Raw genomic sequence first — 26,793 nt, forward strand, 5'->3', positions numbered from 1 at the left:
ATATTTTTTTGTTTTTAGCCCATTTTCACCCAGTTCTGGCCACCGCGTTGCCTGGAGGACGCTTTTGCGGGGTCATGAGGCACTATTCCTGGGTACTTTTTTTCATTTTCACCCAAATTTCCCTGGATGAAATATATATATTGTTTACTGTTTTTAGCCCATTTTCACCCAGTTTTGGCCACAGCGTTGCCTGGAGGATAGGACCGAGATATGACAGACTCTCTGGCCGCCTCACAAGTCACTATTGTCGGACACTTTCTTTGCTTTACCCCGGTTCTATCACTTTTTCCTCCTTTGACCATACAACCCGTTTCCTGCTGGGGTGGTGCCTGGTTCCGGGGCACCCCAAACCCTCTCATGGTCGGGGCACCATGCATTAATGCATCGGACCCAATGTTGCCATCACCAGCCCCGCGTTGGTGCGGAGGTGGGACCATCTGACCCGGTGGTAACCCAATACCTCCCTTGGTCCATGCACCATGAATTGATGCATCGGACCCAGTGTCGCAATCACCGGTCACGCTAACGCATATAAACGTAGAACTAGAACATCATTTTGATGAAATTCATTGTGTCTGTTTCAGTAAGGATGTAATCCGAATGCCCGGTGTGCAGACTCTTCTATCTGGCGTTGAACAAACACCTTAAGCACAAGCATGCAGTGCGGAACTTGGAGGAGAGGGGAATCCTCCTGAAAATAGCCAGTGGAAGGATAAATGTTCGGACCAAACCCTGTCCCATCGCTGGGTGTTCGTACGCTGGGAAGAGACTGGACCGTCATGTAAAACATGACCACCCTGAGTTCTCCCGACATGAGGCACATCAGGTCATGGCAAGGCTGAAGCATAGTGTGGCACTGCAGTTGCTCCATGACCTCCGTGAGACTAACCCCATCATTGGAATGGCTACATCATTGGATATAGACAATGAGGAGGAATACCCCGGGCACCCTCCACTAGGGATGGGTACCGAGCCCCGGTATTAAACGGGCCCCGGGGCTGAATTATTAAAGACCGTGGTACCGTTAAGCTCCGACGTTATCGGTCTTTTTATCGGTACTGGAGACATCTAAAAAATATGTCATGTGTCGCCAACTCCGTTTCTAACATGCAAAAAGACTGCAAAATGCGTCATTTTTTGTATTTTCGATCTCTCCAATCCAGACGAGAGATCTCTCTCCCCCGCCTGTGTGCGAGGGGGCAGGACAGTTTACACACACGCGGCTGCTACACGCAGCAACACACACACACGGAGGAGATGGCGGAGAGAACGCGCTCCGAGGTGTGGTTAAACTTTACCCGTCTCGCTCGTTGCCTAAAGTGCAATAAGAGTTTAGCATGTCAGGGCGGTAACACGAGCAATTTGTCTAAACATCTTGCAAAAGTGCACCACGTTCAGACGGAGAAATGCACCGGGTTCGACTGTCTCTCTAGCAGCTCTGTAGCCCCATCCAGGTATATTATGTATGCTAGCAGCAACACACGGAGCTAACTCAATGATTCAAACATGGGTTAATGATTAGAGGGAACTGAGTTATTTAGTTTGTTATAGTTTCAGCCATTCTGTTCACAGTTCTGTCATCAGATTATTTAATATGATTTGTTAAAACGTTGTTGTTTCTGTTGATGTGAAATATTATGTATTTCATTTAAATAAAAAGCAATGTTAGTTTTGTTCACAATTTGTTAATTTTCATTTAATTTTTTATTTGAATAGGGACAATGCACATTAATGAACACTTTAGACAAATAATGCTTCAAGTGTAAATATGCCGGATTTTAGCTTTGAGCTAATTTCCATCCGTAGTCCCTGACATACAACATATAGTTAGTTTACCTCATTTTTCTCTCCAAAAGAACCGATAAGAGTACCGTTAAAAGACCGGACCGATAAGCGGTATCGATAAAAGTAGTAGTACCGTTAAAACCTTAACGATACCCATCCCTACCCTCCACCCTTCTCCCCACATACCGAGTGTGACAACGAGGACTGCAGGCAGGTGATGCTGGAAAATGTGGCATTGAGGGCTCAGAAGGATGCCCTCAATGATGAGGTGAAGACCCTGCGCTCCAGGCTGAAAAAGGAGCTAAAACCCAGGAAGCAGAGTGCTGCTGTGCTTGAGGAAGAGGACGAATGTATACGATTTAAGGGCCTGGCTATCCCAAGTACCTCCGGCATAAACACAGTAGCCTCAGGCAGCAATACCCCTGTGAAGAGCCCGGTGAAGACTGTCATGCTTGCAGTAGCCTCCGGTAGCGAGACCCCTGTGAAGAGCCCGGTGATGACTGTCATGCTTGCAGTAGCCTCCGGTAGCGAGATCCCTGTGAAGAGCCCGGTGAAGACTGTCATGCTTGCAGTAGCCTCCGGTAGCGAGACCCCTATGAAGAGCCCGGTGAAGACTCTCATGCTGGCAGTAGCCTCCGGTAGCGAGACCCCTGTGAAGAGCCTGGTGAAGACTGTCATGCAGTCCCCAGTAACCTCCGGTAGCGAGACCCCTGTGAAGAGCCCGGTGAAGACTGTCATGCTTGCAGTAGCCTCCGGTGGGAAGAGACCGGTAAAGAACCCTGTGAAGAGCCCAGTGAAGACTGTCATGCTTGCAGTAGCCTCCGGTGGGAAGAGACCGGTCAAGAACCCTGTGAAGAGCCCGGTGAAGACTGTCATGCTTGCAGTAGCCTCCGGTGGGAAGAGACCGGTCAAGAACCCTGTGAAGAGCCCTGTGAAGACTGTCATGCTTGCAGTAGCCTCCGGTGGGAAGAGACCGGTCAAGAACCCTGTGAAGAGCCCGGTGAAGACTGTCATATTCCCAGTTTCCTCCGGTAGCGAGACCCCTGTGAAGAGCCCGGTGAAGACTGTCATGTTTGCAGTAGCCTCCGGTAGCGAGACCCCTGTGAAGAGCCCGGTGAAGACTGTCATGTTTGCAGTAGCCTCCGGTAGCGAGACCCCTGTGAAGAGCCCGGTGAAGACTGTCATGCAGTCCCCAGTAGCCTCCGGTAGCGAGAACCCTGTATGCCGGAAGACCCATGCGTCTAAGCTGGCTAAGGACTTGCCCTCTCCCTCAAATTACTGGTCCACTGGGTATGGACGGGGGAATACCATGCGTGAAATCATGTTGCCTAGAAGCATGGAGGCGTACCTTCAGACATACTGGGATCATTGTTTGGGTGTCGCTCCGACAGTAAAACAGAAAGACAATGTTCTTTCGAAGGTCAGCCGGATAAAGAACTTCATAGTATACATGGCCCATGGTGTTAACCGCCTGTCAGACTGGCTGTTCCTAAGAAACATGAAGATGATCCGTGGCTGGAGCAAGTATATTGCAAAGTCGGGCCGGGCAGTCACAACATCAGAGTTCTTCCTGAAGAATGTGAACCACTTCATGGGGTACATGTCTGAGTCAAAGCCCCGGGGGTGCAGGCTCACCCAGTCTGATATGACCCACATAATGAGAGAGGTGAAAGCCAACATGAAACACTTGAATAAGGCAGTCACTCTCCACCAGTTTAAGGTGAAGAGGAACAAACTGGATCGTCTGCCGAGCCAGGCGGAGCTTCTCGCTGCCATGGCGGCCGCTGAGAAGCGCATCCCGGAGCTCCTCGACTTGATGGCCGGCAAGCCGACCTCAACCACCCAGAAGCTTCTCTATGGCTATCTCACCCTCCATTGGAGCCTCCTGTATGGCCACCGTCCGGGCGTGTACGCAAACATGAAAAACACTGAGGTCTTAGAGGCGGCCAAAAGGGGAACTGCTGAGGGCTACATCGTCCATGTGCAGGATCACAAGACGGCCAAGACATATGGCGAAGCACAGCTGGCGCTTACAGTAGAGGAGTTTAGCTGGGTCATGCGGTGGATGGGGATTAAAGAGGCATTGCTGGGTCCTCAGAATGAATTCTTCCTTTTCACAAGGGGGATTTGGGCCTCCAAGAACCTGAACGCTCACTTGAAGAGGGCATGGGCTGATGCTGTGCTAGAAACAGCCGTCACCTTCACAATCCTGCGCACTGCCCTGGCTGACAATATCAAGCATCACCAAGATCCAGAAAGCCGGTCAATTCTCGCCAGGTTTATGTGTCACGACGTAACCACGGCGGGCCGGTTCTACGCGAATGCGCCTGGAATAAAGGAGGCATTGAAAATCCGCTCCATGTTCAGGGCGTCATTGGTTGCGGCAGCAGCTGCATCAGCATCAGAAGGATGTCTACCGCTGTCAGATGGGGAGACCTCCGAAGAGGGCTCCAGGGCTGAGAGCAGCAGACAAGACCCCAACGATACCTCTTCTTCAGAGCACGAGCAACCTGATGGGTCATTGGAACGGCAGCAGCAGCGGAAGCGGAAGCGGGAGGGAAAGAGGCCAATGAAGTCGGGACCGGGGCTGGTTGACACTCCTGATGATGGGGCAGGGGCCGTGGACTCAACCTGTTTGCCCTGGTGCACCGTACGAATTAGACGCCTAATATGGTCCCCGGAACCCCGCTAAACATTGTGAATATGTATACCGTGTATATAGTTTTTGTTCAAATAAATTGTTATAATTATTATTATAATCCTGGGTATACATTTTGTAAATAGTACAATACCTCCAGGGCGCATAACTGCACTTTACAAGCCAGGGAAGGTGCCTGAATCCTGGGTATACATTTTGTAAATAGTACAATACCTCCAGGGCGCATAACTGCACTTTACAAGCCAGGGAAGGTGCCTGAATCCTGGGTATACATTTTGTTAATAGTGCAACACCTCCAGGGCGCATAACTGCACTTTACAACCCAGGGTAAACAATGTAGTAGTACTAGTAATAGTAGTAGTGCAACGTGTAAATAGTTCATGTTTTTGGCTGTGTGTACTGTTTTTGTTCAAATAAAAAAAAAATAATAATAACCTTGATGGTTCCCAGGGGCAGATAAAGTGCCACTTTCCATCAGCACCGGGGAGGCACTCTCCTTGGTGCTGAACCCTGTGATGAGCGCTCAAGTGTTGGCGGAGGAGGTGTAAGCCAGAGGAGGGTGAAAAAAAGTTAAAGTGTTTGAACCTCCAGCCCAGAAGGGGGGTGGTGGTGCCAATAAGAAGGCCGAATTTGGATGCTGATGGGCAGACATAAAAGCACCACAAAATCCACCCCCCTTTAGGGTCACCAGGGGCACGAGGTTCTGGTGGGTGTGAATACCTGGGTTTAGTCCGTGGGGGAGTGCTTAACTGCGGGGGCCCGGGGACTCACGGTGTGCAAGGTTATGGAGGTGCCACTGTTATGGGGACATGCTGGGGGTCATTAGTCCGTCCTTTGGGGGTCTGTGAGCGGGCAAAGAGAGGTGATTTTCCCGGTCTCTGTCCTGGAGGTCTGAAATAAACAGAGTCCCACTGTTAGGGACTGGTGCTGGAGGTCTCTAGGCCGTCCTTTGGGGGTCTGTGAGCATGCAAAGAGAGGGGATTTTCCCGGTCTCTGTCCTGGAGGTGTGAAATAAACAGAGTCCCACTGTTAGGGACTGGTGCTGGAGGTCTCTAGGCCGTCCTTTAGGGGTCTGTGAGCGTGCAAAGAGAGGGGATTTTCCCGGTCTCTGTCCTGGAGGTGTGAAATAAACAGAGTCCCACTGTTAGGGACTGGTGCTGGAGGTCTCTAGGCCGTCCTTTGGGGGTCTGTGAGCGGGCAGAGAGAGGTGATTTTCCCGGTCTCTGTCCTGGAGGTCTGAAATAAACAGAGTCCCACTGTTAGGGACTGGTGCTGGAGGTCTCTTGGCCGTCCTTTGGGGGTCTGTGAGCGGGCAAAGAGAGGGGATTTTCCCGGTCTCTGTCCTGGAGGTGTGAAATAAACAGAGTCCCACTGTTAGGGACTGGTGCTGGAGGTCTCTAGGCCGTCCTTTAGGGGTCTGTGAGCGTGCAAAGAGAGGGGATTTTCCCGGTCTCTGTCCTGGAGGTGTGAAATAAACAGAGTCCCACTGTTAGGGACTGGTGCTGGAGGTCTCTAGGCCGTCCTTTGGGGGTCTGTGAGCGGGCAGAGAGAGGGGATTTTCCCGGACTCTCTCCTGGAGGTGTGAAATAAACAGAGTCCCACTGTTAGGGACTGGTGCTGGAGGTCTCTAGGCCGTCCTTTGGGGCTCTGTGAGCGGGCAAAGAGAGGGGATTTTCCCGATCTCTGTCCTGGAGGTGTGAAATAAACAGAGTCCCACTGTTAGGGACTGGTGCTGGAGGTCTCTAGGCCGTCCTTTGGGGGTCTGTGAGCGGGCAGAGAGAGGGGATTTTCCCGGTCTCTGTCCTGGAGGTGTGAAATAAACAGAGTCCCACTGTTAGGGACTGGTGCTGGAGGTCTCTAGGCCGTCCTTTGGGAGTCTGTGAGCGGGCAGAGAGAGGGGATTTTCCCGGACTCTCTCCTGGAGGTGTGAAATAAACAGAGTCCCACTGTTAGGGACTGGTGCTGGAGGTCTCTTGGCCGTCCTTTGGGGGTCTGTGAGCGGGCAAAGAGAGGGGATTTTCCCGGTCTCTGTCCTGGAGGTGTGAAATAAACAGAGTCCCACTGTTAGGGACTGGTGCTGGAGGTCTCTAGGCCGTCCTTTAGGGGTCTGTGAGCGTGCAAAGATAGGGGATTTTCCCGGTCTCTGTCCTGGAGGTGTGAAATAAACAGAGTCCCACTGTTAGGGACTGGTGCTGGAGGTCTCTAGGCCGTCCTTTGGGGGTCTGTGAGCGGGCAGAGAGAGGGGATTTTCCCGGACTCTCTCCTGGAGGTGTGAAATAAACAGAGTCCCACTGTTAGGGACTGGTGCTGGAGGTCTCTAGGCCGTCCTTTGGTGGTCTGTGAGCGGGCAAAGAGAGGGGATTTTCCCGGTCTCTGTCCTGGAGGTGTGAAATAAACAGAGTCCCACTGTTAGGGACTGGTGCTGGAGGTCTCTAGGCCGTCCTTTGGGGGTCTGTGAGCGGGCAGAGAGAGGGGATTTTTCCGGACTCTCTCCTGGAGGTGTGAAATAAACAGAGTCCCACTGTTAGGGACTGGTGCTGGAGGTCTCTAGGCCGTCCTTTGGGGGTCTGTGAGCGGGCAAAGAGAGGGGATTTTCCCGATCTCTGTCCTGGAGGTGTGAAATAAACAGAGTCCCACTGTTAGGGACTGGTGCTGGAGGTCTCTAGGCCGTCCTTTGGGGGTCTGTGAGCGGGCAGAGAGAGGGGATTTTCCCGGTCTCTGTCCTGGAGGTGTGAAATAAACAGAGTCCCACTGTTAGGGACTGGTGCTGGAGGTCTCTAGGCCGTCCTTTGGGAGTCTGTGAGCGGGCAGAGAGAGGGGATTTTCCCGGACTCTCTCCTGGAGGTGTGAAATAAACAGAGTCCCACTGTTAGGGACTGGTGCTGGAGGTCTCTTGGCCGTCCTTTGGGGGTCTGTGAGCGGGCAAAGAGAGGGGATTTCCCCGGTCTCTGTCCTGGAGGTGTGAAATAAACAGAGTCCCACTGTTAGGGACTGGTGCTGGAGGTCTCTAGGCCGTCCTTTAGGGGTCTGTGAGCGTGCAAAGATAGGGGATTTTCCCGGTCTCTGTCCTGGAGGTGTGAAATAAACAGAGTCCCACTGTTAGGGACTGGTGCTGGAGGTCTCTAGGCCGTCCTTTGGGGGTCTGTGAGCGGGCAGAGAGAGGGGATTTTCCCGGACTCTCTCCTGGAGGTGTGAAATAAACAGAGTCCCACTGTTAGGGACTGGTGCTGGAGGTCTCTAGGCCGTCCTTTGGGGGTCTGTGAGTGGGCAAAGAGAGGGGATTTTCCCGGTCTCTGTCCTGGAGGTGTGAAATAAACAGAGTCCCACTGTTAGGGACTGGTGCTGGAGGTCTCTAGGCCGTCCTTTGGGGGTCTGTGAGCGGGCAGAGAGAGGGGATTTTCCCGGACTCTCTCCTGGAGGTGTGAAATAAACAGAGTCCCACTGTTAGGGACTGGTGCTGGAGGTCTCTAGGCCGTCCTTTGGTGGTCTGTGAGCGGGCAAAGAGAGGGGATTTTCCCGGTCTCTGTCCTGGAGGTGTGAAATAAACAGAGTCCCACTGTTAGGGACTGGTGCTGGAGGTCTCTAGGCCGTCCTTTGGGGGTCTGTGAGCGGGCAAAGAGAGGGGATTTTCCCGATCTCTGTCCTGGAGGTGTGAAATAAACAGAGTCCCACTGTTAGGGACTGGTGCTGGAGGTCACTAGGCCGTCCTTTGGGGGTCTGTGAGCGGGCAAAGAGAGGTGATTTTCCTGTTGTCTCTCCTGGAAGTGTGAAATAAACTAAGTCCCCAGACCTCTTGTTTACCGGACCCGGGGAACCCCCCCGAGACCCCCGATGCGTCCCCCTATTTTAGAAACCCGAGTAAGGTTGTGTAACTCACCACAGTACATGTATGTATAAATGCATAACATATACAGCCGGTGGCTGTACAGATGGAGCCTCTTATTTTGGACCCCAGCATACAGCTTCCTGCCTACTGCCAGCCAGTTACCTGCCTAAGACCTGCCAAAGACCAGTATTCAGGAATGTTAGGCCGTCCCACTATTCTCCAATTTCAGGGTTTAACCAGGAGATGGCGCTATATATTAAATAACTATGGCCAAACTAAGACTTAGTTTTTCACAAGAGACAATGCAGATATTATATAAAAAACTAAAGTTAAAATCTTGTTTTTAATGCCCCAAGAGCAATAACATCTTGTCACAAGCTTTTTGGAAGAAAAAGACTGACCCAAGAGACCTGTAGTTGACTAATTACAGGCCTCAATAAAGTTCTGCCATTGGTTGTGAAAAACAACGGTGGACATAGTGGAAAGTGAAATTGAGATTGTCAAATTTAATAAAAATACAAAATAATGTATCTGTGTACGTGTTTTACTATATGTGATCTGCATGCACTTATCAAACATCTAATTAAAGAATGGGGAGGAGCAAAAAACACACACTTCAAGTCAGATCATCACCCTTAGCTATTTCAATTACCTCTCAAACAACCTAAACTAGTTATAAATGTTTATTTTAAATAAAGTCTTTATGACTCGGAATATGAATAAAATGGGACCGTTACAGTTTGTTTTCATCTGATTTCAAATAAACAAAGTCTTGGCTTTCAGAATATTAAACTTGTTTCGGCAAATTTAGATGATAAATACAACTATGAAGCCGACCCCCCTCTGAGTGAATACCTGTTAACTTAATTGTTAACACAATAAAAATGATAACAAGAAAAGTTCATGTTTTATCAAGATGATGGGTTTCCCTAACGCTCAGAGTCGCAACGACTAATTACAGGCCTCAATAAAGTTTCTGCCATTGGTTGTGAAAAACAACGGTGGACATAGTGGAAAGTGAAATTGACATTGTCGAATTTAATAAAAATACAAAATAATGTATCTGTGTACGTGTTTTATGTGATCTGCATGCACTTATCAAACATCTAATTAAAGAATGGTAGCTGTACCTCTCAAACAACCTAAACTAGTTATAAATAATTTGTTACAAAGCTCAATAAGGAAGATTGAACTTTAAACTTTCACACCCGGTTCTGCCCGGTTCACCGACCCCCCTCTGAGTGAATACCCAAGATATCTTGGTTTGATTTGGAGAAGGCTTTTAAAGTATACTAACTCTAACTCTATTGTATACTAACTCTTCCCGTCAAGAATATGAATAGAACTTAGATAGATCACTTTACATTTCTGCGAATGAATATCTTAGCTACTTGGCACTAAGAGTACAGATATGTCTACCCTTTCTTTTCAGAGTGTAATATCTGCATTTTCTCTTTTGGTTTGAACAGGAGAAGGGCAATGGTTATCGATGGTGCTTTTAATGCCTATTGTATACGAACTGTGTGATTTATATTGCTTTTCAAATGCATATAAGCCCCCCATTTACACTGCACTTCCCCGTCAAGAAAATGAATAGCACTTAGTTAGATCACTTTACAGATCAGGTTGGACCAGCCCTGTCGCTACTCTCTGCATTTCCTACTGCAGATTAAAAAAAAGCTACAAATATGTATTTCTTAATAAACTAAATAGGCCACCATTGGTAGCAGTTCTCATTATATACTTCTCAGTAACTGCTCCCCTTAAATTAAATGTATTCTGTAGATAAATGTAAACGTTCACCATCCCCCACCCGCCCACTGTTTGTTGCTTTTTGACATGTAAATGGCTAACTACCCCCCTCTGAGTGAATACCTGTTGTACCTGTCCGGGGCTAAGCCCATAGGACGATGCTCTGATGTCATCACCCTCGCACATTGGTCATATGTTTACAAAAAACGATGTTAACACTTTCTCGTTCTTAATATATGCTATATTTAGGGTCGATATGTGTTGAATTTACTTTAGAATAGCAGATCACTGTGATTCACTTCTCCGCGGCTCCTCCGTGCAGAGAGGCCCCCCCCCCGTTGACAATTCACGAGCGTCTAACTCTCTCCCCCCTCCACCGTCGCACCTTCTAACAGAACCCACCCCCCCATATCTGGATTTGGCCCACAGACCTAGAGAGTAGCAAAATACAGTGAGTCCTAAACACAAGTAGTCAGGGTTCATTTATAACGCTTATTTTGATTTATTTTTCTCAAATGATGCTGTATGTTTCACTTTCTGAAAGCGTTAGAATCGCACATGAAAAATATTGAAAGCTGCCAGCTGCCCTCGGCCATGTCTTTGGCGGTGATCCAAGCTTCGGTACCACAGTGGATAAAGTTAGTAATACATTTATAGGCTACTGATCAAATGTCAATACATTACATAAGTCTTATTCTCATTCATACTTAATTTATTTCTTCTTCTGTCAGTATGAACACAAAAAACTAACCGGTATTACATTTCATTCTAAAGTTTACGGTCTAAAAAGGTATTTAAAACAGATAATTTGTCGTTGCTTTTGGCATAAGCAGTCAGAGGAAACATAACGTTCTCAGTAAGATTCCTTGAAGAACTAGAGCACAAGAACCAAAGTAAGCTTTACTTTCAATGAACCTTCAATATAGACCTAACATGTGAAGAAACATACTTTATTTAAAATAAACATTTATAACTAGTTTAGGTTGTTTGAGAGGTAATTGAAATAGCTAAGGGTGATGATCTGCGAACACAAACTACAGACTGCTGGAGAAGAGATATCACAGGGGGGGGGGGTTGGGACACACACATTCCGATGGCCAATTCGTTTTAAACAAAGAGTAGGCTATACTCAACATAGTGAGGTGGGGGCTGGTGAACGGTATGGTCAATGTTTGTAAACACTGTGACATTTTGACTTTATTTGATCATTTCAGTTAAAAACTAACGTTCATATTTCATATTACTGTTTTGCCTGGCTGGACCTGTAATTTACAGGAAAGGAGTGCACGCTACTAAAGAGACACGCTACCATGGAAACCAAACAATGGTGTTGCTGTATTGAAGTCCGAGTGGAAACAGTCATATTTGGAGCGTTATGTTAGAATGAAACAGTCAGGTCGTGACTCACAAAAAAAAAGTGTTACTTCACTAACTGTAAGCTTGTCACTCAGAGTAACCTACAGTTAACTTAACTGTTGGAAAAGAAAGATCAGGGGGGGAGAGAGCTGTGATGGGCCATTAGGAGTGTGAACACACAGCTGAGAGCTGCCGTTTCATTCTGACTGTTTAAAAAACGGTAACAACGGACTATCTTTCTTAGCGGATGCATGTAAATTTAAATCAATACATACAACTATTTTTTAAATCAATAAAAATATTTTCTAAATCCATAAAAGCATTTTAATTAATATTGGGAGTCATGTCGTTACTTTGTGGCCATGTAATAAGTGGGATAATTTGCAGCGACTTGGTCATTATGGGGAAAAATAACACCCAGGGATCAAGATCCCTCCGCGACGCGACGCGGAGGGATCAGTAATTTTTAGTGAATTACTGAGTTTAGGCACGTTAATAACATTTTAATGAAGTTGAATACAGTATATTCATATTTGTCAGTGATTTCATGTCAATTCGGCGAACATAAACGATTAAATTAGGATTAAAAATCGAGAGCCGGCTGCTGTTCGTTACGGCAACCCAACTAGGACACTTGACACAGTGGCTTTTGGCAAAGCACACAAAGAAAACAAAAAAAACCGAGAGAGATGAGTTATTGTTATTACAACGTGACTTCACTATTATTTAACAACTATTTTTATTGGGTTCTTTTATTTGGGGTTAAGTACATTGTCAGAATAAGTGAGAAATGGATTTAACTTCTGTTAGACAGCTATCATACTGAATAAATATTTATGCAAAAATGTATGGCATTAATAATGTATATCTAATTACATTTAAAAATGTATGGCATTAATAATGTATATCTAATTACATTAACTGTGAATGTCTTTCATTTTATTTAAAATGAAATAAAATTACATAAAACATTTTCCATAAAAAAGTTGATTCAAGAACAAATCAGTACTTTTCTTATATGACTATTATTGCTAAATTTGAAAGTACTTTACCAGCTTTGGAATTATATATATGTATATAGCACCTTCTGCCATCCCATCTCTACTGACAATCATTAACACTTAGATTTTATGATATCGTAAGCATCTTCAGTGATTGACTTAAACATTGAGAATGTTTTTATTAACTTCTGACATTTTCATATACAAATGTGATCATACACCAACACACTTTTTTTAATTGAGTTGTGCAACATGGCGGACCATCTCGCACATGCGCACATGCATAACATCTCGCACATGCGCATAACAACATGGTGATGTTTTGTAAATGATTACATGTCTTATTTAGCACAGACTATGATCCAGACTATGATCCTATCCGTGACATATGGATCTTAACAAAGATCCGCTATACATTAGTACCAGATATACTGTACACGGACATTTTAGTGAACCAGACCTGCTGTTTCCGCCGGGTCTTCGATTCCTGGGCATCACGTTGTTTACAAGTGTGTTCAGATGCTAAATAAAAGTTTAGCTTGTACTTTTGATACCCCGCCTCTCGGCACCACAACATCCAGTTTACTGTATTTCACATGAGCGATGTCGAACATTGAAAAGTCCTTATAAAATCTCTGTTATTAGATCAGTACTTTTCTTATATGACTATTATTGACTTGAACACTGAGAATGTATTTATTAACTTCAGACATTTGAAATATTTGAAATCAGATGAAAACAAACTGTAACGAACCCTGCCGTGTTATCTATGATTACTATGCCTTACTGTACATTCATAATTTCAGCCGGAGGTAGGTGGTAGGCGTTGCGGAGGAGCAGATTGCGAGTGAGGTGCCTGTTCTAAACGAACTATTCCAGCTGTTATAAAGCATTAAATAAAAAGTAAGCAAGGAATACAGAATGTTTCGTTACGTTACTTTGTTGAGAATGTGGCCATGTACATGTAATACATGGGATCATTTGCAGCGACTTGGTCATTGTGGGGAAAAATAACACCCATCCTGATCGTTTCAATGAAGTTGAATACAGAATATTCATATTTGTCAGTGATTTCATGTCAATTCGGCGAACATAAACATCAATGATGATGATTAAATTAGGATTAAAAATCGGGAGAGCCGGCTCGTTCGTTTTTTCCGACTAAACAACATTATTTAAATGATTACATGTCTTATTTAGCACAGACTATGATCCTATCCATGACATATGGATCTTAACAACAAAGAAGTTGATTTCACATGACTCCAGTGTGGAACCCCACTGCACCCCCTGGTGGATCAATGATCCATTGCAGCTGGCTTCACAATAATTAAATGTATTTATCACGGGGGCGGTATCAAGTCAGACTGGGGGCCGGCCGGCCATCACGGAACGTGCACGAACCGATCACGACCCTCGCATTTTAAACTGTCCAAAATCTGTATATTATATGCGGAGAGGGATCTGGGGGCTAACTATTGGGAAGCAGCATGACTTCCTAAACATCCCACTTCCCTTCAGCGCTGTCCGTGGTGCTGAAGTGCTACATTTTGTAAATAGCAGAATACCTCCATGGTGCATAACTGCACTTTACAAGCCAGGGAAGGTGCCTGAATCCTGGGTATACATTTTGTAAATAGTACAATACCTCCAGGGCGCATAACTGCACTTTACAAGCCAGGGAAGGTGCCTGAATCCTGGGTATACATTTTGTAAATAGTGCAATACCTCCAGGGCGCATAACTGCACTTTACAAGCCAGGGAAGGTGCCTGAATCCTGGGTATACATTTTGTAAATAGTGCAATACCTCCAGGGCGCATAACTGCACTTTACAAGCCAGGGAAGGTGCCTGAATCCAGGGGTAAACATTGTTTAATTGTTTAAGTGTTTTTAAATGTATGGAACAGTGTTTTGTCTCTTTCAAAACTCTCCCGTCATTGGCCGGATACATGGGGACGATTTTATATTCACTATGACCATTAATATTCCAGTGAGACGAAGTACGTCCGATGACGGGAGTGATCCCATGTTAATTTTGTCCAAAAACCAGAGCATTCCCTTATCTGGAGGTCAATGGTTTTTTGGCTGTGTTTTTTTGGTTTTTAATCCTGAAATAAAATCTGTTGTTAACACAAGCTGAAGACATTAAACGTTTTGTTTACAGACGTAAAATATGTCAGTAAATACCCCACAGGTGAATTTAAAAACAGAGGTTGCTAACAAGTGTCTAAATGAGAGGACTTAACGTCATCAAGCCCAACATTAGCCACCTTTAGCTTAGCGGTGGTGACGTGAAGTCATGTGACCGAGCTGTAGCTCCTTTTGGTTCAGAAATCATAAAGTGGTGTTAATATGTGGAAATTATCCTGCTGAACAAAACTTGGAAGTATCATAGGCAAGGCAAGGCAAGGCAAGGCAAGGCAAGGCAAGGCAAGTTTATTTATATAGCACCTTTCAACACAAGGTAATTCAAAGTGCTTTACAAAAATGGAAGACATTTTAAAAATGGCATTTAAAATCAGTCATCATAAAGGTTTGTTTGACACAGAGATTATTTTCTGACATTATCCATCCCATTTGCGATGCTACCTTTAGGGTCGGCCTTCAAAGAAACGTCACTACAGCACAAAAATCGCTGGAAAAAATATAATTTGTGTTTTTTTATAAGTTATTTATTTTAGGGCTGTCAAGTTAACGCGTTAATAACTTAAAATTAACGCCACTAATTATTTTAACGCGATTCACGCATGTGTATTTTTTGTCCTCGGCCGCCCCGTAGTTTCAGAGCGCATCGAGTTTAAAATACCATCTACAAGCTGATGCTGACAGCCCCGCTCCTGCCTCCCGCTTGTGGCAGACCACACTTCCACGCTCACCGGCAGGCCCGGACTGGCCATCGGGAGGACCGGGAGGGTGTGTGTATGTGTGGCAGGAGCGAGGCACACCTTACGTGTTGTTGTTGTTGTTAGCATCTGGTGCTAGCTAGCTGCGCTAATGGATATAAGGAGCTGTTTCAATGAAAACAGAGGAGCGACATTTCGCCGACAACTGCGCCGAGCACTTGACTTTATGCAGGTAGCCAGACAGTGGGACATTGTACGAAAAGTCAGCACACTCGGCACGGATAGTGCGCGCAACATGATTGCAGCCTCCAGGCAGCTCCCGTTCGAGCATATAGCCTTGAGCTGCACATAGCTCCAACGATCCATCACAGTGTCTCCACACACACACACACACACACACACACACACACACACACACACACACACTTTGTATTGTATTATTGTATGAGAGAGGTTCCAGGTTGAATTGAGGCGAATATTTGTAATGTTCAGAGGTTGTTGTGTTTAATATTCATGAGAATATTTGTCATTGTTCAAATGATAATAAACAAACATATAAAGCATATTTGTCCACTCATATGTTGATAAGGGTATTAAAAACTTGAAAAATATAGGGTTTAGAACAGATAAAAAATGTGCGATTAATTTGCGATTAATCGCGATTAACTATGGACCAGTGGCGAGCCGTGAGCTTTATACCTAGGCCCTCTGACCCCCACCCCTTCCCTCGAAAAAAAGAAAAAAAAATAGTTATTACGTCACAGCGTATACTTCAGCGGAATATCAAAACAACGGCCCAGGGTGCAAAACGCATCAATGACAGCGACCCTCTACCACACAAAACAACACCTGTGAACCCAATTTGTGTTCTTTGACATTGAAAATGATATTGCATTGTGTTTGTTACTTTCGTTGCAGTTGTATGTCTTAAGTGTAATTTGGCATGCTTTTATTTTGAAGGCGCGTTCACGCTGTTGACAGGAAGTTGTTGTTGCTATGGAAACAAGAAAAGTTTCACAGCGGGCGGAACTCGTCATAAAGTCCGCGATAATAAAACCCACCCATTTAGAGGGAAGATATGATTGGTCAATTGTACTGTCATTTGACATTACTCTCTCGTTCAGTTACTATATACCCTCTGTGAATCGCAGAGAGGCCCGCTATAGTAACTGACATTCAAACAGAGACTGAACAGGCAGATTCGAGATTCTTTGGAAATGTTATTTTATTAAATCAAGTTTTTTTTCGGTAAAACTAATGAAAAATATAACAAAAATAATATTAAAAAAATATTTTTTTTTTTAATGTTTTTAAATATTATTTTTTGGAATATCTTAGGCCCTCACAGAGGGCCTAGAGGGCCCTGACGGCTCACCACTGCTATGGACAATCATGCGATTAATCGCGATTAAATATTTTAATCGACTGACAGCCCTAGTATTTATTACAATTATTAAAATACAGTCCAAACTGAACCAAGTAATTTATTTTGTCATTTCTAAAATATGTATTTTAGACACATGTCATTTACTAGAGCACATAACAAAAAGCAATGTGCTCAGGGCCGTCCCTCCCTACAGGCCGATCATGCAGACTGCATAGGGCCTCACCTTGCGGAGGGGGCCTCATCTTGCAGAGGGAGCCTCAACTGAGCCGCACCTATGCGCTTATGCGGCGCAATTAGTGTGGCGCGGCACGGTTTCGCCGCTGCGAGGCTCCACTAGCTATATTTTACTTCTAAAGCAAACAAATGTAATGCTACAACTGTGCACTTTTTGTTTTTTATAAACTTTGAGATGACTAAGATTCTGTTAAATTAATGCTAATTTGTTGTGTTGAATGTCTGGCCTAGCTGAATTTTGTAGTTATAAAATCTGGCCCAACTGAATTTGTAATTGAATAGCCCTGGTATATATTATACACTGGATCTGACTGGTCAATGCTGCCAAATTGATAGCAGTGCTGGTATTACAACTAAAGCACGTCAACATGTTCTACTGAAACTCAATTAATACACAAATAAAAATAAAAATAGGAAATAAAAATCCTGAATGCGTCTTAAATATTACGTGGTTTGTTTATCTAGAAAAAGGAAATGAAATATAAATATAATCCTGAATGCAGACATTTTCATTTTAAAGTCGGCAAATTAATGCAAATGTTGATTGCGGGGGAACATCCTTGCTACCTAGTGATCAAAAGTTCACAATGCTCGTCAAACACACACACACACACACACATACACACACACACACACACACACACACACACACACACACACACGCACACACACACACACACACATTATAAAGGAGCTGACAGGCTGCTGGAGGAGCCAGAGACTCAGCAGGTGAGAGAGGGTCTCTGATGCTTTATCTTTGAATATATTTTTTTATAAAACGTTCTTACTGTATTTATATTGTGGATCTTTTAAATGTAGAAGTTATGACTCTAGGTGAACACATAGTGAAATTAAATCGCATTTTAATCAATATTCTGAACTCATGCATTTATCATTTTCATTACAGACTACAGAGTGAATATTTATGAACTGCTGAATGATATACATTTGTATAAAATGTATGAATATAATGTTTTTTTCTAATACTATAGTATTCAAATACTGTCCGACAAAACCACTATGTTAAGGTGCCTTAAATGTTTAAATGTTGTTATATTTAGATTATAATTTGTCTGACGGTGTTCTTCTTCAAAAGGCCTTTAAAAGCCTTGAGAAGCTTCAACAAAATGCAGAAAAACACATCTAGATTTCCTGATTGTGTTTTGTTTGTTTAAATATTTTATATCAGAGCGTAAAACAATAGAAGAAATGATTTAAGGTCACTTTAAAGTATCCTGAATGTGTGTTTTTTATTGTCTTCATGCAGATGTTAACAGGCTGTGAGCCATGAACTCCTGACGCTCTGTGGCTGCAAGTGTGTGAACAGGTTAGTATTAATGCTATTATTACAAAACAGTAAATATATCTGTGCATTTAGATTTGAATGTCTGTATTTGTTCACATTTGATGCATTTCAGTTGCAATTGTACTTATATATGTTTAGTAATTGCAAGGCAGTAAAAAGCGTGTATTTTAAATACATGCTCGTCTATGCCCCTTAAAATATACAGCTGTCCATTTTGATTATCAATTACTGTATTATATTTCATGCATTATATTATGTTATAATTCATCTACATTCCTTAAGATGCTTGTTTGTGCAAGTAAAAAGCTTATATTTAATATATGCATGTTCTTGTTTAAAATAAATATGGTAGCACTTTAGATTAAGGTACACATATTCACCATAAACTAGTTGTTCATTAACATGTTAGAGTCAAACTACTAACTTATTGGTTATGAACTAGACTTCACTTTAAAATAAGGAACATATTCTAAGTTACAAATACCACATTTAGAGTTCTTTTGACACAATTAACACTTATAGTTTCATGTCTTGCTACACAAGAATAGATCATATGTGTTTTATTATGAGAGAATGCCTTATTACGCCCATATTGAGCATTTTAAGACCCAAACTCAAACACAACAACGTCCTTACTTCCAATAAATAAGCACTAATTAGAGGGTTATTAAGGACAACAACTCTTAACTAATGACCTAGTACTTGGAGAATATGGTCATGTAGAATAAGGTATTAATACATGTTTTATACTGACTAATAAAGAGCCAATATACTGCTAATATTCATGTTAATTAACAACTAGTTGATGGCGAATATGTGTACCTTAAAATAAAGTGTTACCATAAATATATAATATGAGCAAATGTGCCTTTTACAATTGTTTGCTATATAATATCTTAATCATAATTATATTAAGCTTACATGCAGGGCTGCAGAATAACACAATAAATCAAATTATTATTTATTATTTTGACTATATTTGTACTATTTGAGGGAATGATAATTAAACATTATTCTCATTTAAATTCAAAAATATAATGAAAGAATCATGGTGTGTTTACTAAGATGATCTGAACCATTTAAGGATGTTTCATCAAGTCTGTAGAATGATATTGATTTGTTAAATTCAGTCAGATATGTTGTACATATTTTACCTTTAATGAATATTGTTCTTACGTCCTAATGCACTCGTCTATTTTGCAATTTCAAATTTAGAAAATGTACTAATTGTGCAGCAGTAGTGTCCATAATTAGAATACATATATTACTATACTACTATCATTTAAATAAAAAGACCAGGGGAGACCGAGCCTTCTCAGCGGTAGCCCCCCATGTCAAATTGTCGCCCACTCTTCAAACATTTTAGTCATTTCCCTTTTTTTTAATCTATTCTTGTAATATTATATTTTATTATAATGTTATGTTCATTGTGAAGCACTTTGGCAAACCCTCTGTTTTTAAACAGATTGGATAATTGTATGGTTGTGTGTTTAACAGAAGAACAGATAACTTTGAAAACAATTTTTATTGAACAATATATTAAAATGACCTACAGTGTTATTTTTAAATCTGCAGCAAAAAGGAGATTTTACAAAGTCCATAGAATTTATTTTAGATTTGTTTTACATATCTTTCCCTAATCTAATACTGCACTGACTCATCTGGACTTTGCACTCGTCCTTATAGCCATTTTTAATTACATGTTGATTAATTGTGCAGCCCTTGCATGTGTGTAAAACCTCTCTGCTGCTCCACAATACTTCATTCAGATATTTTTACCTATTTTACCGTTAATACATATTGTTCTAACTGCGATCCGGACGTTGCACTTGTCTATTTTGCATGTACGAAAGAATATTGATCAACTGTCCAGCCCTACTGTCAATAATTATACAGTTATAGTGTAGTGTGTAACATAAAAGGAGTTCATTATGATTGAAAAATATATTAAAATGATCATAGTGTATTGCACAAAGTCTGATCTTATTAAGTCTGTCGAATTTATTCCATATATTTTGTACATATATTGCCTTTAATATTGCATTGACTTATCTGGATAATGCACTCGTCCGTATAGCAATGTTTGAATTAAATGTTGATTTATTGTGAAGCCCTTGTAGAAGAATATATTAAATGAATCATAGTGTTAATGTTTTGCAGAGGATTTATACAAGAGATTTCTGTAGAATGTATTCCAGATATTTTCACATATCTTGACCTAATCAAATATTGCACTGACTTAACTTGCACTTTTTAAATTAAACTTTGATTAACTGTGTAGCACTAGTATAAATGCATGCCTTAAAACAAGATATAAAGTGTGTGTGAGTGTGTGTAACCCCTCTCTCTGTGTTCCTGCAGGTTTATGAGCAGCTGCTGGAGATGCTGAACTCCTCTGACCCTCTTCAGCTGCTTCCAGGCAGTAATAACAGCTCCTCGCTGACAGGGGGCGCTGCTGTGAATCTGAACAAAGAGGACTTCTCCAGCGCGCTCACCAAGAACATCGTGGCCATGCTGGTGTGGCTCGTGCTCAGCGTCATCAACGGCAGCATGGTGCACACCTTCCTCAAACACAGGTAACTGTTTATTCAAGATTCAAGGCTTGTATTGTCATGTGTGTACATAGCTACAGTGTAGTTATGACAATGGAGATCTTAGGTCACAGGCTCCTCCAACAGTGCAACACAATAAAACAGATAAAATAGTGCAAGTAAATAAAATAGAATATAATGGAAATTGTGCAGAATAGTCTATATATACAGTAATTGGAATATTGATATTTAAAAGTTGCAAACAGATGAATGTTATGGATGTTCTTTCAAAAGTTTAGGTGTTTAACAGTCTTATGGCCTGTGGGATGAAACTATTATTTCTAGTCTTTTAATTTCTCTTATGTACATTTCCTTGTCTTTTTATGCTGCTGCAACACAAACATTTCCCAAATTGGGATCAATAAAGTACTTCTTATCTTATCTTATCTTATCTACAATTTAATAATGGTATTGTTTAAATGTATATATGTTAATTTACCTTTATAATGCTGCTACTTATTCTGATACATTGGATGTTTACTTATTTGATTTTCATTTTCTTAATGTCAGCTTCTTTCATTCAGATGTTTGCTCATTTTATTTCCCTTTTATCTGAACTGTCCTCTTGCTATAACGATGTACATTTTCCCGCTGTGGCAGTAAATACGTTTTTTAACTCAGATTTTTAGCAGCTCTCCTGTAGTCTAAGTCTCTAACCTCTTGTTTTTCTCTGACTGCAGACTCTTCTATGAGAACCCGCGGTACATCATGTTTATCTGCATGGTGATAAACGACGCTCTGCTGCTCAGCCTCGTTACAGCGCTGTACGTCGTCAGTTACATCTTCAGGAAGATCCACGCCTCCGTCTGCTGCTTCCTGGTGAGACGTGCATCTTAAAGGTCTCCTATTATACAATATAGAAGTTTAGTCAGTACTTCTACTTTTACCAGAGTATTTTTAAACATGAATATCTGTACTAAAGGATGTGTTTACTTTTGCCATCTCTGTCATTATGTGTAAGTGATTCTGGGTTGAAAAGTATTGTTATTTTAAGTTAAATACTACCTCCCCACCTTTGTCCCCTCAGATAATGACGGCGGTCCTCACCACCCGCTCCACGCCACTCATCCTGGCCGGCATGGCGTTGGAGCGTTACCTCTCCATCTGCTTCCCTATGCACTACATCCACATGTGCTCCGTCCCACGCACCTTCCTCCTCATCTTCATCATCCTCATCCTCACCGCCACGCCCCCCCTCACAGACCTGCTCATCACCGTCGTCCACCAGCCTCTTTCCCTCTTCAACACCCCCATCTTCTGCGACCACCCGCTGCTCTTCCGCCACCCGTCCATCTACTATAAGAACTGTGTGTTTGACGGGGTTTATTTGTCCTTCGTGGCTCTGACTCTTCTCTACACCTACTGTAAGATAATGCTCGCGGCCCAGGCTGCTTCTACTGGTCTGGCCTCGGTGAACAGAGCGAGAAACACCGTGCTGCTCCATGGACTGCAGGTGGGTTTATGTAGAAAGATAAGATAAGTACTTTATTGATCCCATTACAGGTGGGTGTACTGGAGATAACTAACTAGGACACTTTACTCATGAAGAGCAAGAGGGGATACATGTTCTATCAGGGTTAGGGTTTCGGGGAACGCGTGGCGCTCCGTAGGAGCGCAGCGTGGTGCACGGGCTCTCGGGTCAATATTTTGTGTTTAAAAACCTATTTAAAAACTCCTGTATTAAAACCAATAAAAGTTTATAAAAGCCCTGTTTGGTCTGGGTTAAAAAAATATTTAAAAATTGAATAAAAGGGATAAAAGAGAGCAGTGGCTGCAGCACAGAGCGTATGCGGCGGGGTTAAAACCTGTACTCCTGCCCCCCCGAGGGGGTCTACCCCGGTGGAGTGTCCGAGGCTGCGTCCCACAGCATCTGGTAAAAGACCTGGTAAGTGGGTTAAAAAACATCTGGCTCAAAGGACTGAGGTTGACTTTGTTTAAAATCGGCATGCAGGTTTTAAACACCTGTTAGGGTGCTATTGAACACTAACCAGAAGCTGTATGGACATATCTGGTACAGTTCTATTGCAAATGAGATTTTTTTAGACATAGGCCTACCTCTTCTCTGATACAGTCACATTCTGAGTGAGGGATAAGTGGCATAATAGTCTATAAATTAAGAATGCTCACTCTGATGGTCATCATATTTGGAGAGGGAAATACCAGGTGGCTGAACTACATCACCAAATAGTCAGAATAAGAGTAACCCAATACAATAAAGTGTATTAGTTCTAAATTGCAAGCCTCTAAAACATAGATGTAAATAGTACAGGTTGTATTGAAACTGGAACCTTAATTCAAAGTACAGTATAGAAATCATCAAATAATTCTGTGAGAGGTCAAGTATATAGATACTAGAATATAATGTTAAATGTCAGGTTCCTCAGAAACGTTAGGGGACACATTTTGACATTCTGCACAGCAGGTGCAGAACTCCGTACAGGGAAGGCCAACAGAGAGGCACTGGCACTTCCCACTCTCTCCACACTTTGCATCTTTGCAATACAAGTGAGTAATGTCTCTCACTTCTGTAGGTGCTGGGGGTTTTGTAAATAGCACTGGTTGAATGGCCCCATCTCTGACAATCCACCCCTTGCCAATAAGACTCCATAACAAGGGTTTGGGTTCGGGCTGTGACACCATATCGCTGTCTGAAACATTGCTCTTTGTCCATGTTGTTGAAATGCATCTTCTGTTGGCGGCAGACTTTCCGAGGCTGCATCTGTTGTTGATGCAATTATGAACCTCAGTTCATCCAAGTGTGTGCACATCAGTCCATTTTCCTTTTTCTTCTTTCCATATAGCAGAAGCGCAAATTCTCTTGCGACTGGCAAAGACTCTTCCAAGCTGGCAGAGTCCAAAATGGGCCAGATCTTTGAGCTCGCTGAGATGGGTCTTGAGTTTGGTGAATGCTGTTGTCTTCGCTATTCTGTACAAACTACTTGTTGTGCCACATCCAGTGAGTGCATAACATGCTGGTAGACAGTTGGACATGTCTTTTCCAATTCTCTCACATATGGTGTTGATGGGGACATATCTCTCTCTCATTCCATGGCCTGCATGCAAGTACACTAGAGATGAACCAAACATGTATTTGCTTGCATATATGAGCAGTACTTCCACATCTGTGTCATCAGACCTCACAACCTCACCTAGTTCTAAAGAACAACCCAAAAAACATTTTTTCCCCCAAAATAAAATTTGACAACAATCAATTTCATTAATGGGAGGCCCTAAAGATAATAAAAATCATTGTTGTGTTTTGTTCGACCTCGGGTAGGGGTATCTTTGAAAACTAAAGCCTTTTTTGAGGACTTGCTGCTAGACTATTAGGGTTAGTTTAGGGTTAGCACAATCGAGGCAATGATCTTCCTTCCACTTCCATTTTTCTCTTAGAACTAACCCTCCCAACTCACCTTGAAAACCAAAAGAGCCAAAATTGCCAGGAAAATCCTTTAAGATCTTTCAAAAATACATGATTTCATTTTTGAGACAAGAAATAAGGTTTTTCCAGGTGAAGAAAAAAGAGTTTAACTTATATTTTCACAACAGCTTCCCTTTAAGATTTAACAGGTAAATGTACGGAAGAGGATTAAGGCCACATGTGAAATTCTTCATATATCTAACCAAAAGTTATTTTATTTATTTTTGAGTTCTGCTATTAATGTCACAATTCTGAGAAAAAAAGTCAGTATTCTGAGATTCCCGAAAAAAAGAGAGAATACATTTTCCCCCCAGAAATCCCAAACTCTTTTTCTCTAATGTGGCCCTAATCCTCTTCCGTATTATTTTAATGTCACTACAAGTTGAAAAACACAAATAGTGGCTGTAATAATTAAACTGTTTACGATTAAAGGTGGGGATTAATAGCCTAAAAATCTATACAATGATTTGTACACATGATTGTACAAGTACATACCCTAGCAGACCAGACTGTTTGTTGTAAGTGTTGTAAATAACTAAATATACTTTTCTATTTCTCTGATTTTCTTCCAGTTGCTGCTGTGCATGCTGGCCTTTGTAGTTCCTTCCCTTCAGGTGGCTCTCATCTCTCTTTTCCCTCGCTTCAGTCTGGAGATCCGCTACATCTTCTTCCTGGTCGTCTACATCATCCCCCGTTTCCTGAGCCCCGTGATCTACGGTTTTAGGGACGAGTATTTCAGGAAGTACTGGACCCGGTACCTGTCCTGTCGGGGGATAACTGTGTCAAGGGTCAGACCGGTGCTGCAGAAAGGGAACATTTAGTGGAAATAGAGCGGCATAGTGATGGGAATTACGGCTCATTGAAGGAAGCTGGATCTTATGGCTCCGTTCCTTTCCGAGAGCCGTTCAAAAGAGCCGTTTTTTTTTAAGGGGGCGGGGTTAATAGGTTCATCTGCGAAATAATCACCAGGATAATCAAAGTCAAGTCAAAGTCAACTTTATTCTCAATCTTCCAATTTGTGTGTACAGACAGAGAGATCGAAATACTCACACAGTTTCTCACAATCCCGAATATAAAACAAATGTATATAAAAATATGTGTGCAAATATGTATATACCTATATTTACAGAATCAAAGACACATGTTTACATGTGCACACATTAAGACCTAAATAAAAACACAACAATCAATATATACAAAATAACAGTCACTTCAATATCATAGAATGTGCAAAATATTAGTGCAAGATTGTCCAAAATCTTGCAAGCGTAAAAAGTGTCTGGTGCTGGATTTGAGTGTCTTAGGCTCTCACCAAGTACGACTCGGTTACCTTCGTTCGTACCAAAGAGTCGTTCAAAATAATCAGATCGTTCGCCAACATAACATCTAGCTGAGAGATGACGTATTGTTGTAGTCCGACCTGGAAGTTAGCATCTCCTCCGGGATTTTCACCATTGGATTTTGGACTATTGCAGAAAATAACATCTGTGGTTTATCATTCTTACGTGTTTTTGTTCAGCAGGATCAGCTCTACATTATATTGTGGAAGAAATAAAAGGAAATGTTTTTCAAGTTCTTTGCAAGCCTGGTTTGTACATCAGCAGAAATAAAGCACAAAATGGAAGTGGAAGAAGTTCTCTGTTTAATTAAATGTTAAGTGCAATACAAATATTGTGTTGCCAAAACCTTAACAACAGCCCAACCCCAGACACACACACACACACACACACACACACACACACACACACACACACTTTAAATCAAATGTAAATATAATCCTGAATGCATCTATACATTTTAATTTCAAAGTCGGCAGATGAATGCAAATTTTGATTAAGGGGGAACATCCTCGCTAACTTTAATGATCAAAAGTTCACAATGCTCGTCACACACACACACACACTCACACTCACACACACACACTCTCACACACACACACACACACACACACACACACACACACACATTATAAAGGAGCTGACCGGCAGCTGGAGGATTCAGAGAGTCAGCAGGTGAGAGTCTGAAGTAAGAAGTGTGAAACGATTTAATGTTGCAATGTTTTAAAAAACGTTCTTAATGTATTTATATTGTGGATAGTTTAAATGTAATGTGTATGAGTCTAGGTGCACAAATAGTGAAATTAATTCATTTTAAAATGTCATTTAAAGCAATATTCTGAAAGTTAACTTTCCTTAGATGTTAACTTTTTGTTATATTTTTAATATAATAATACCGTTGTCTGACTGTGTTCTTCTTCAAAAGGCCTTTAAAAGCCTCGAGAAGCTTCAACTAAATGCGGAAAAACACATCTAGATTTTCTGATTGTGTTTTGTTTGTTTTAATATTTTATATCAGAGCGTAAAACAATAAAAACAATTATATACTGTAAATAGAATGTTATTTTTCTAACACTGTAGTATACAAAGAAATACCACAAAATGTTAACATTCCTTAGTTTACATGTTGTTATATTTGTATATATTGTTATATAATGAACTGCTGCTCTTCCTGTTCCTCTTACAGCAGGCATGTTTAGAGCTAAGCTAAGGAGATTGATTTACTAAAGAACAACGAAGGCTCTTATTCTCATTTAATCTGTGTTTTGTGTTTTGTGTCTCCAGCTCTGAGGAC

At 42.2% G+C, this 26,793-nt stretch overlaps 2 protein-coding genes across 2 annotated transcripts in view; one reads left to right on the plus strand and one right to left on the minus strand.

Annotated features, from left to right (window-relative positions):
• LOC117475663 (nuclear factor 7, brain-like) overlaps positions 1-26,793 on the minus strand; it is an 863,632-nt gene that overhangs the window by 588,938 nt on the left and 247,901 nt on the right. The window lies entirely within an intron of this gene.
• Positions 2,381-26,789, plus strand: LOC117475388 (odorant receptor 131-2-like). Its single transcript, XM_034121533.1, has 6 exons — positions 2,381-2,413; positions 20,512-20,726; positions 21,422-21,560; positions 21,769-22,194; positions 24,735-24,950; positions 26,784-26,789. The coding sequence occupies exons 1-6, from the start codon at positions 2,381-2,383 to the stop codon at positions 26,787-26,789; spliced, it is 1,035 nt and encodes a 344-aa protein (XP_033977424.1).

Source organism: Trematomus bernacchii, unplaced genomic scaffold (genome assembly GCF_902827165.1).
Source record: "Trematomus bernacchii unplaced genomic scaffold, fTreBer1.1, whole genome shotgun sequence".
In the NCBI taxonomy this organism is placed as follows: Eukaryota; Metazoa; Chordata; class Actinopteri; order Perciformes; family Nototheniidae; genus Trematomus; species Trematomus bernacchii.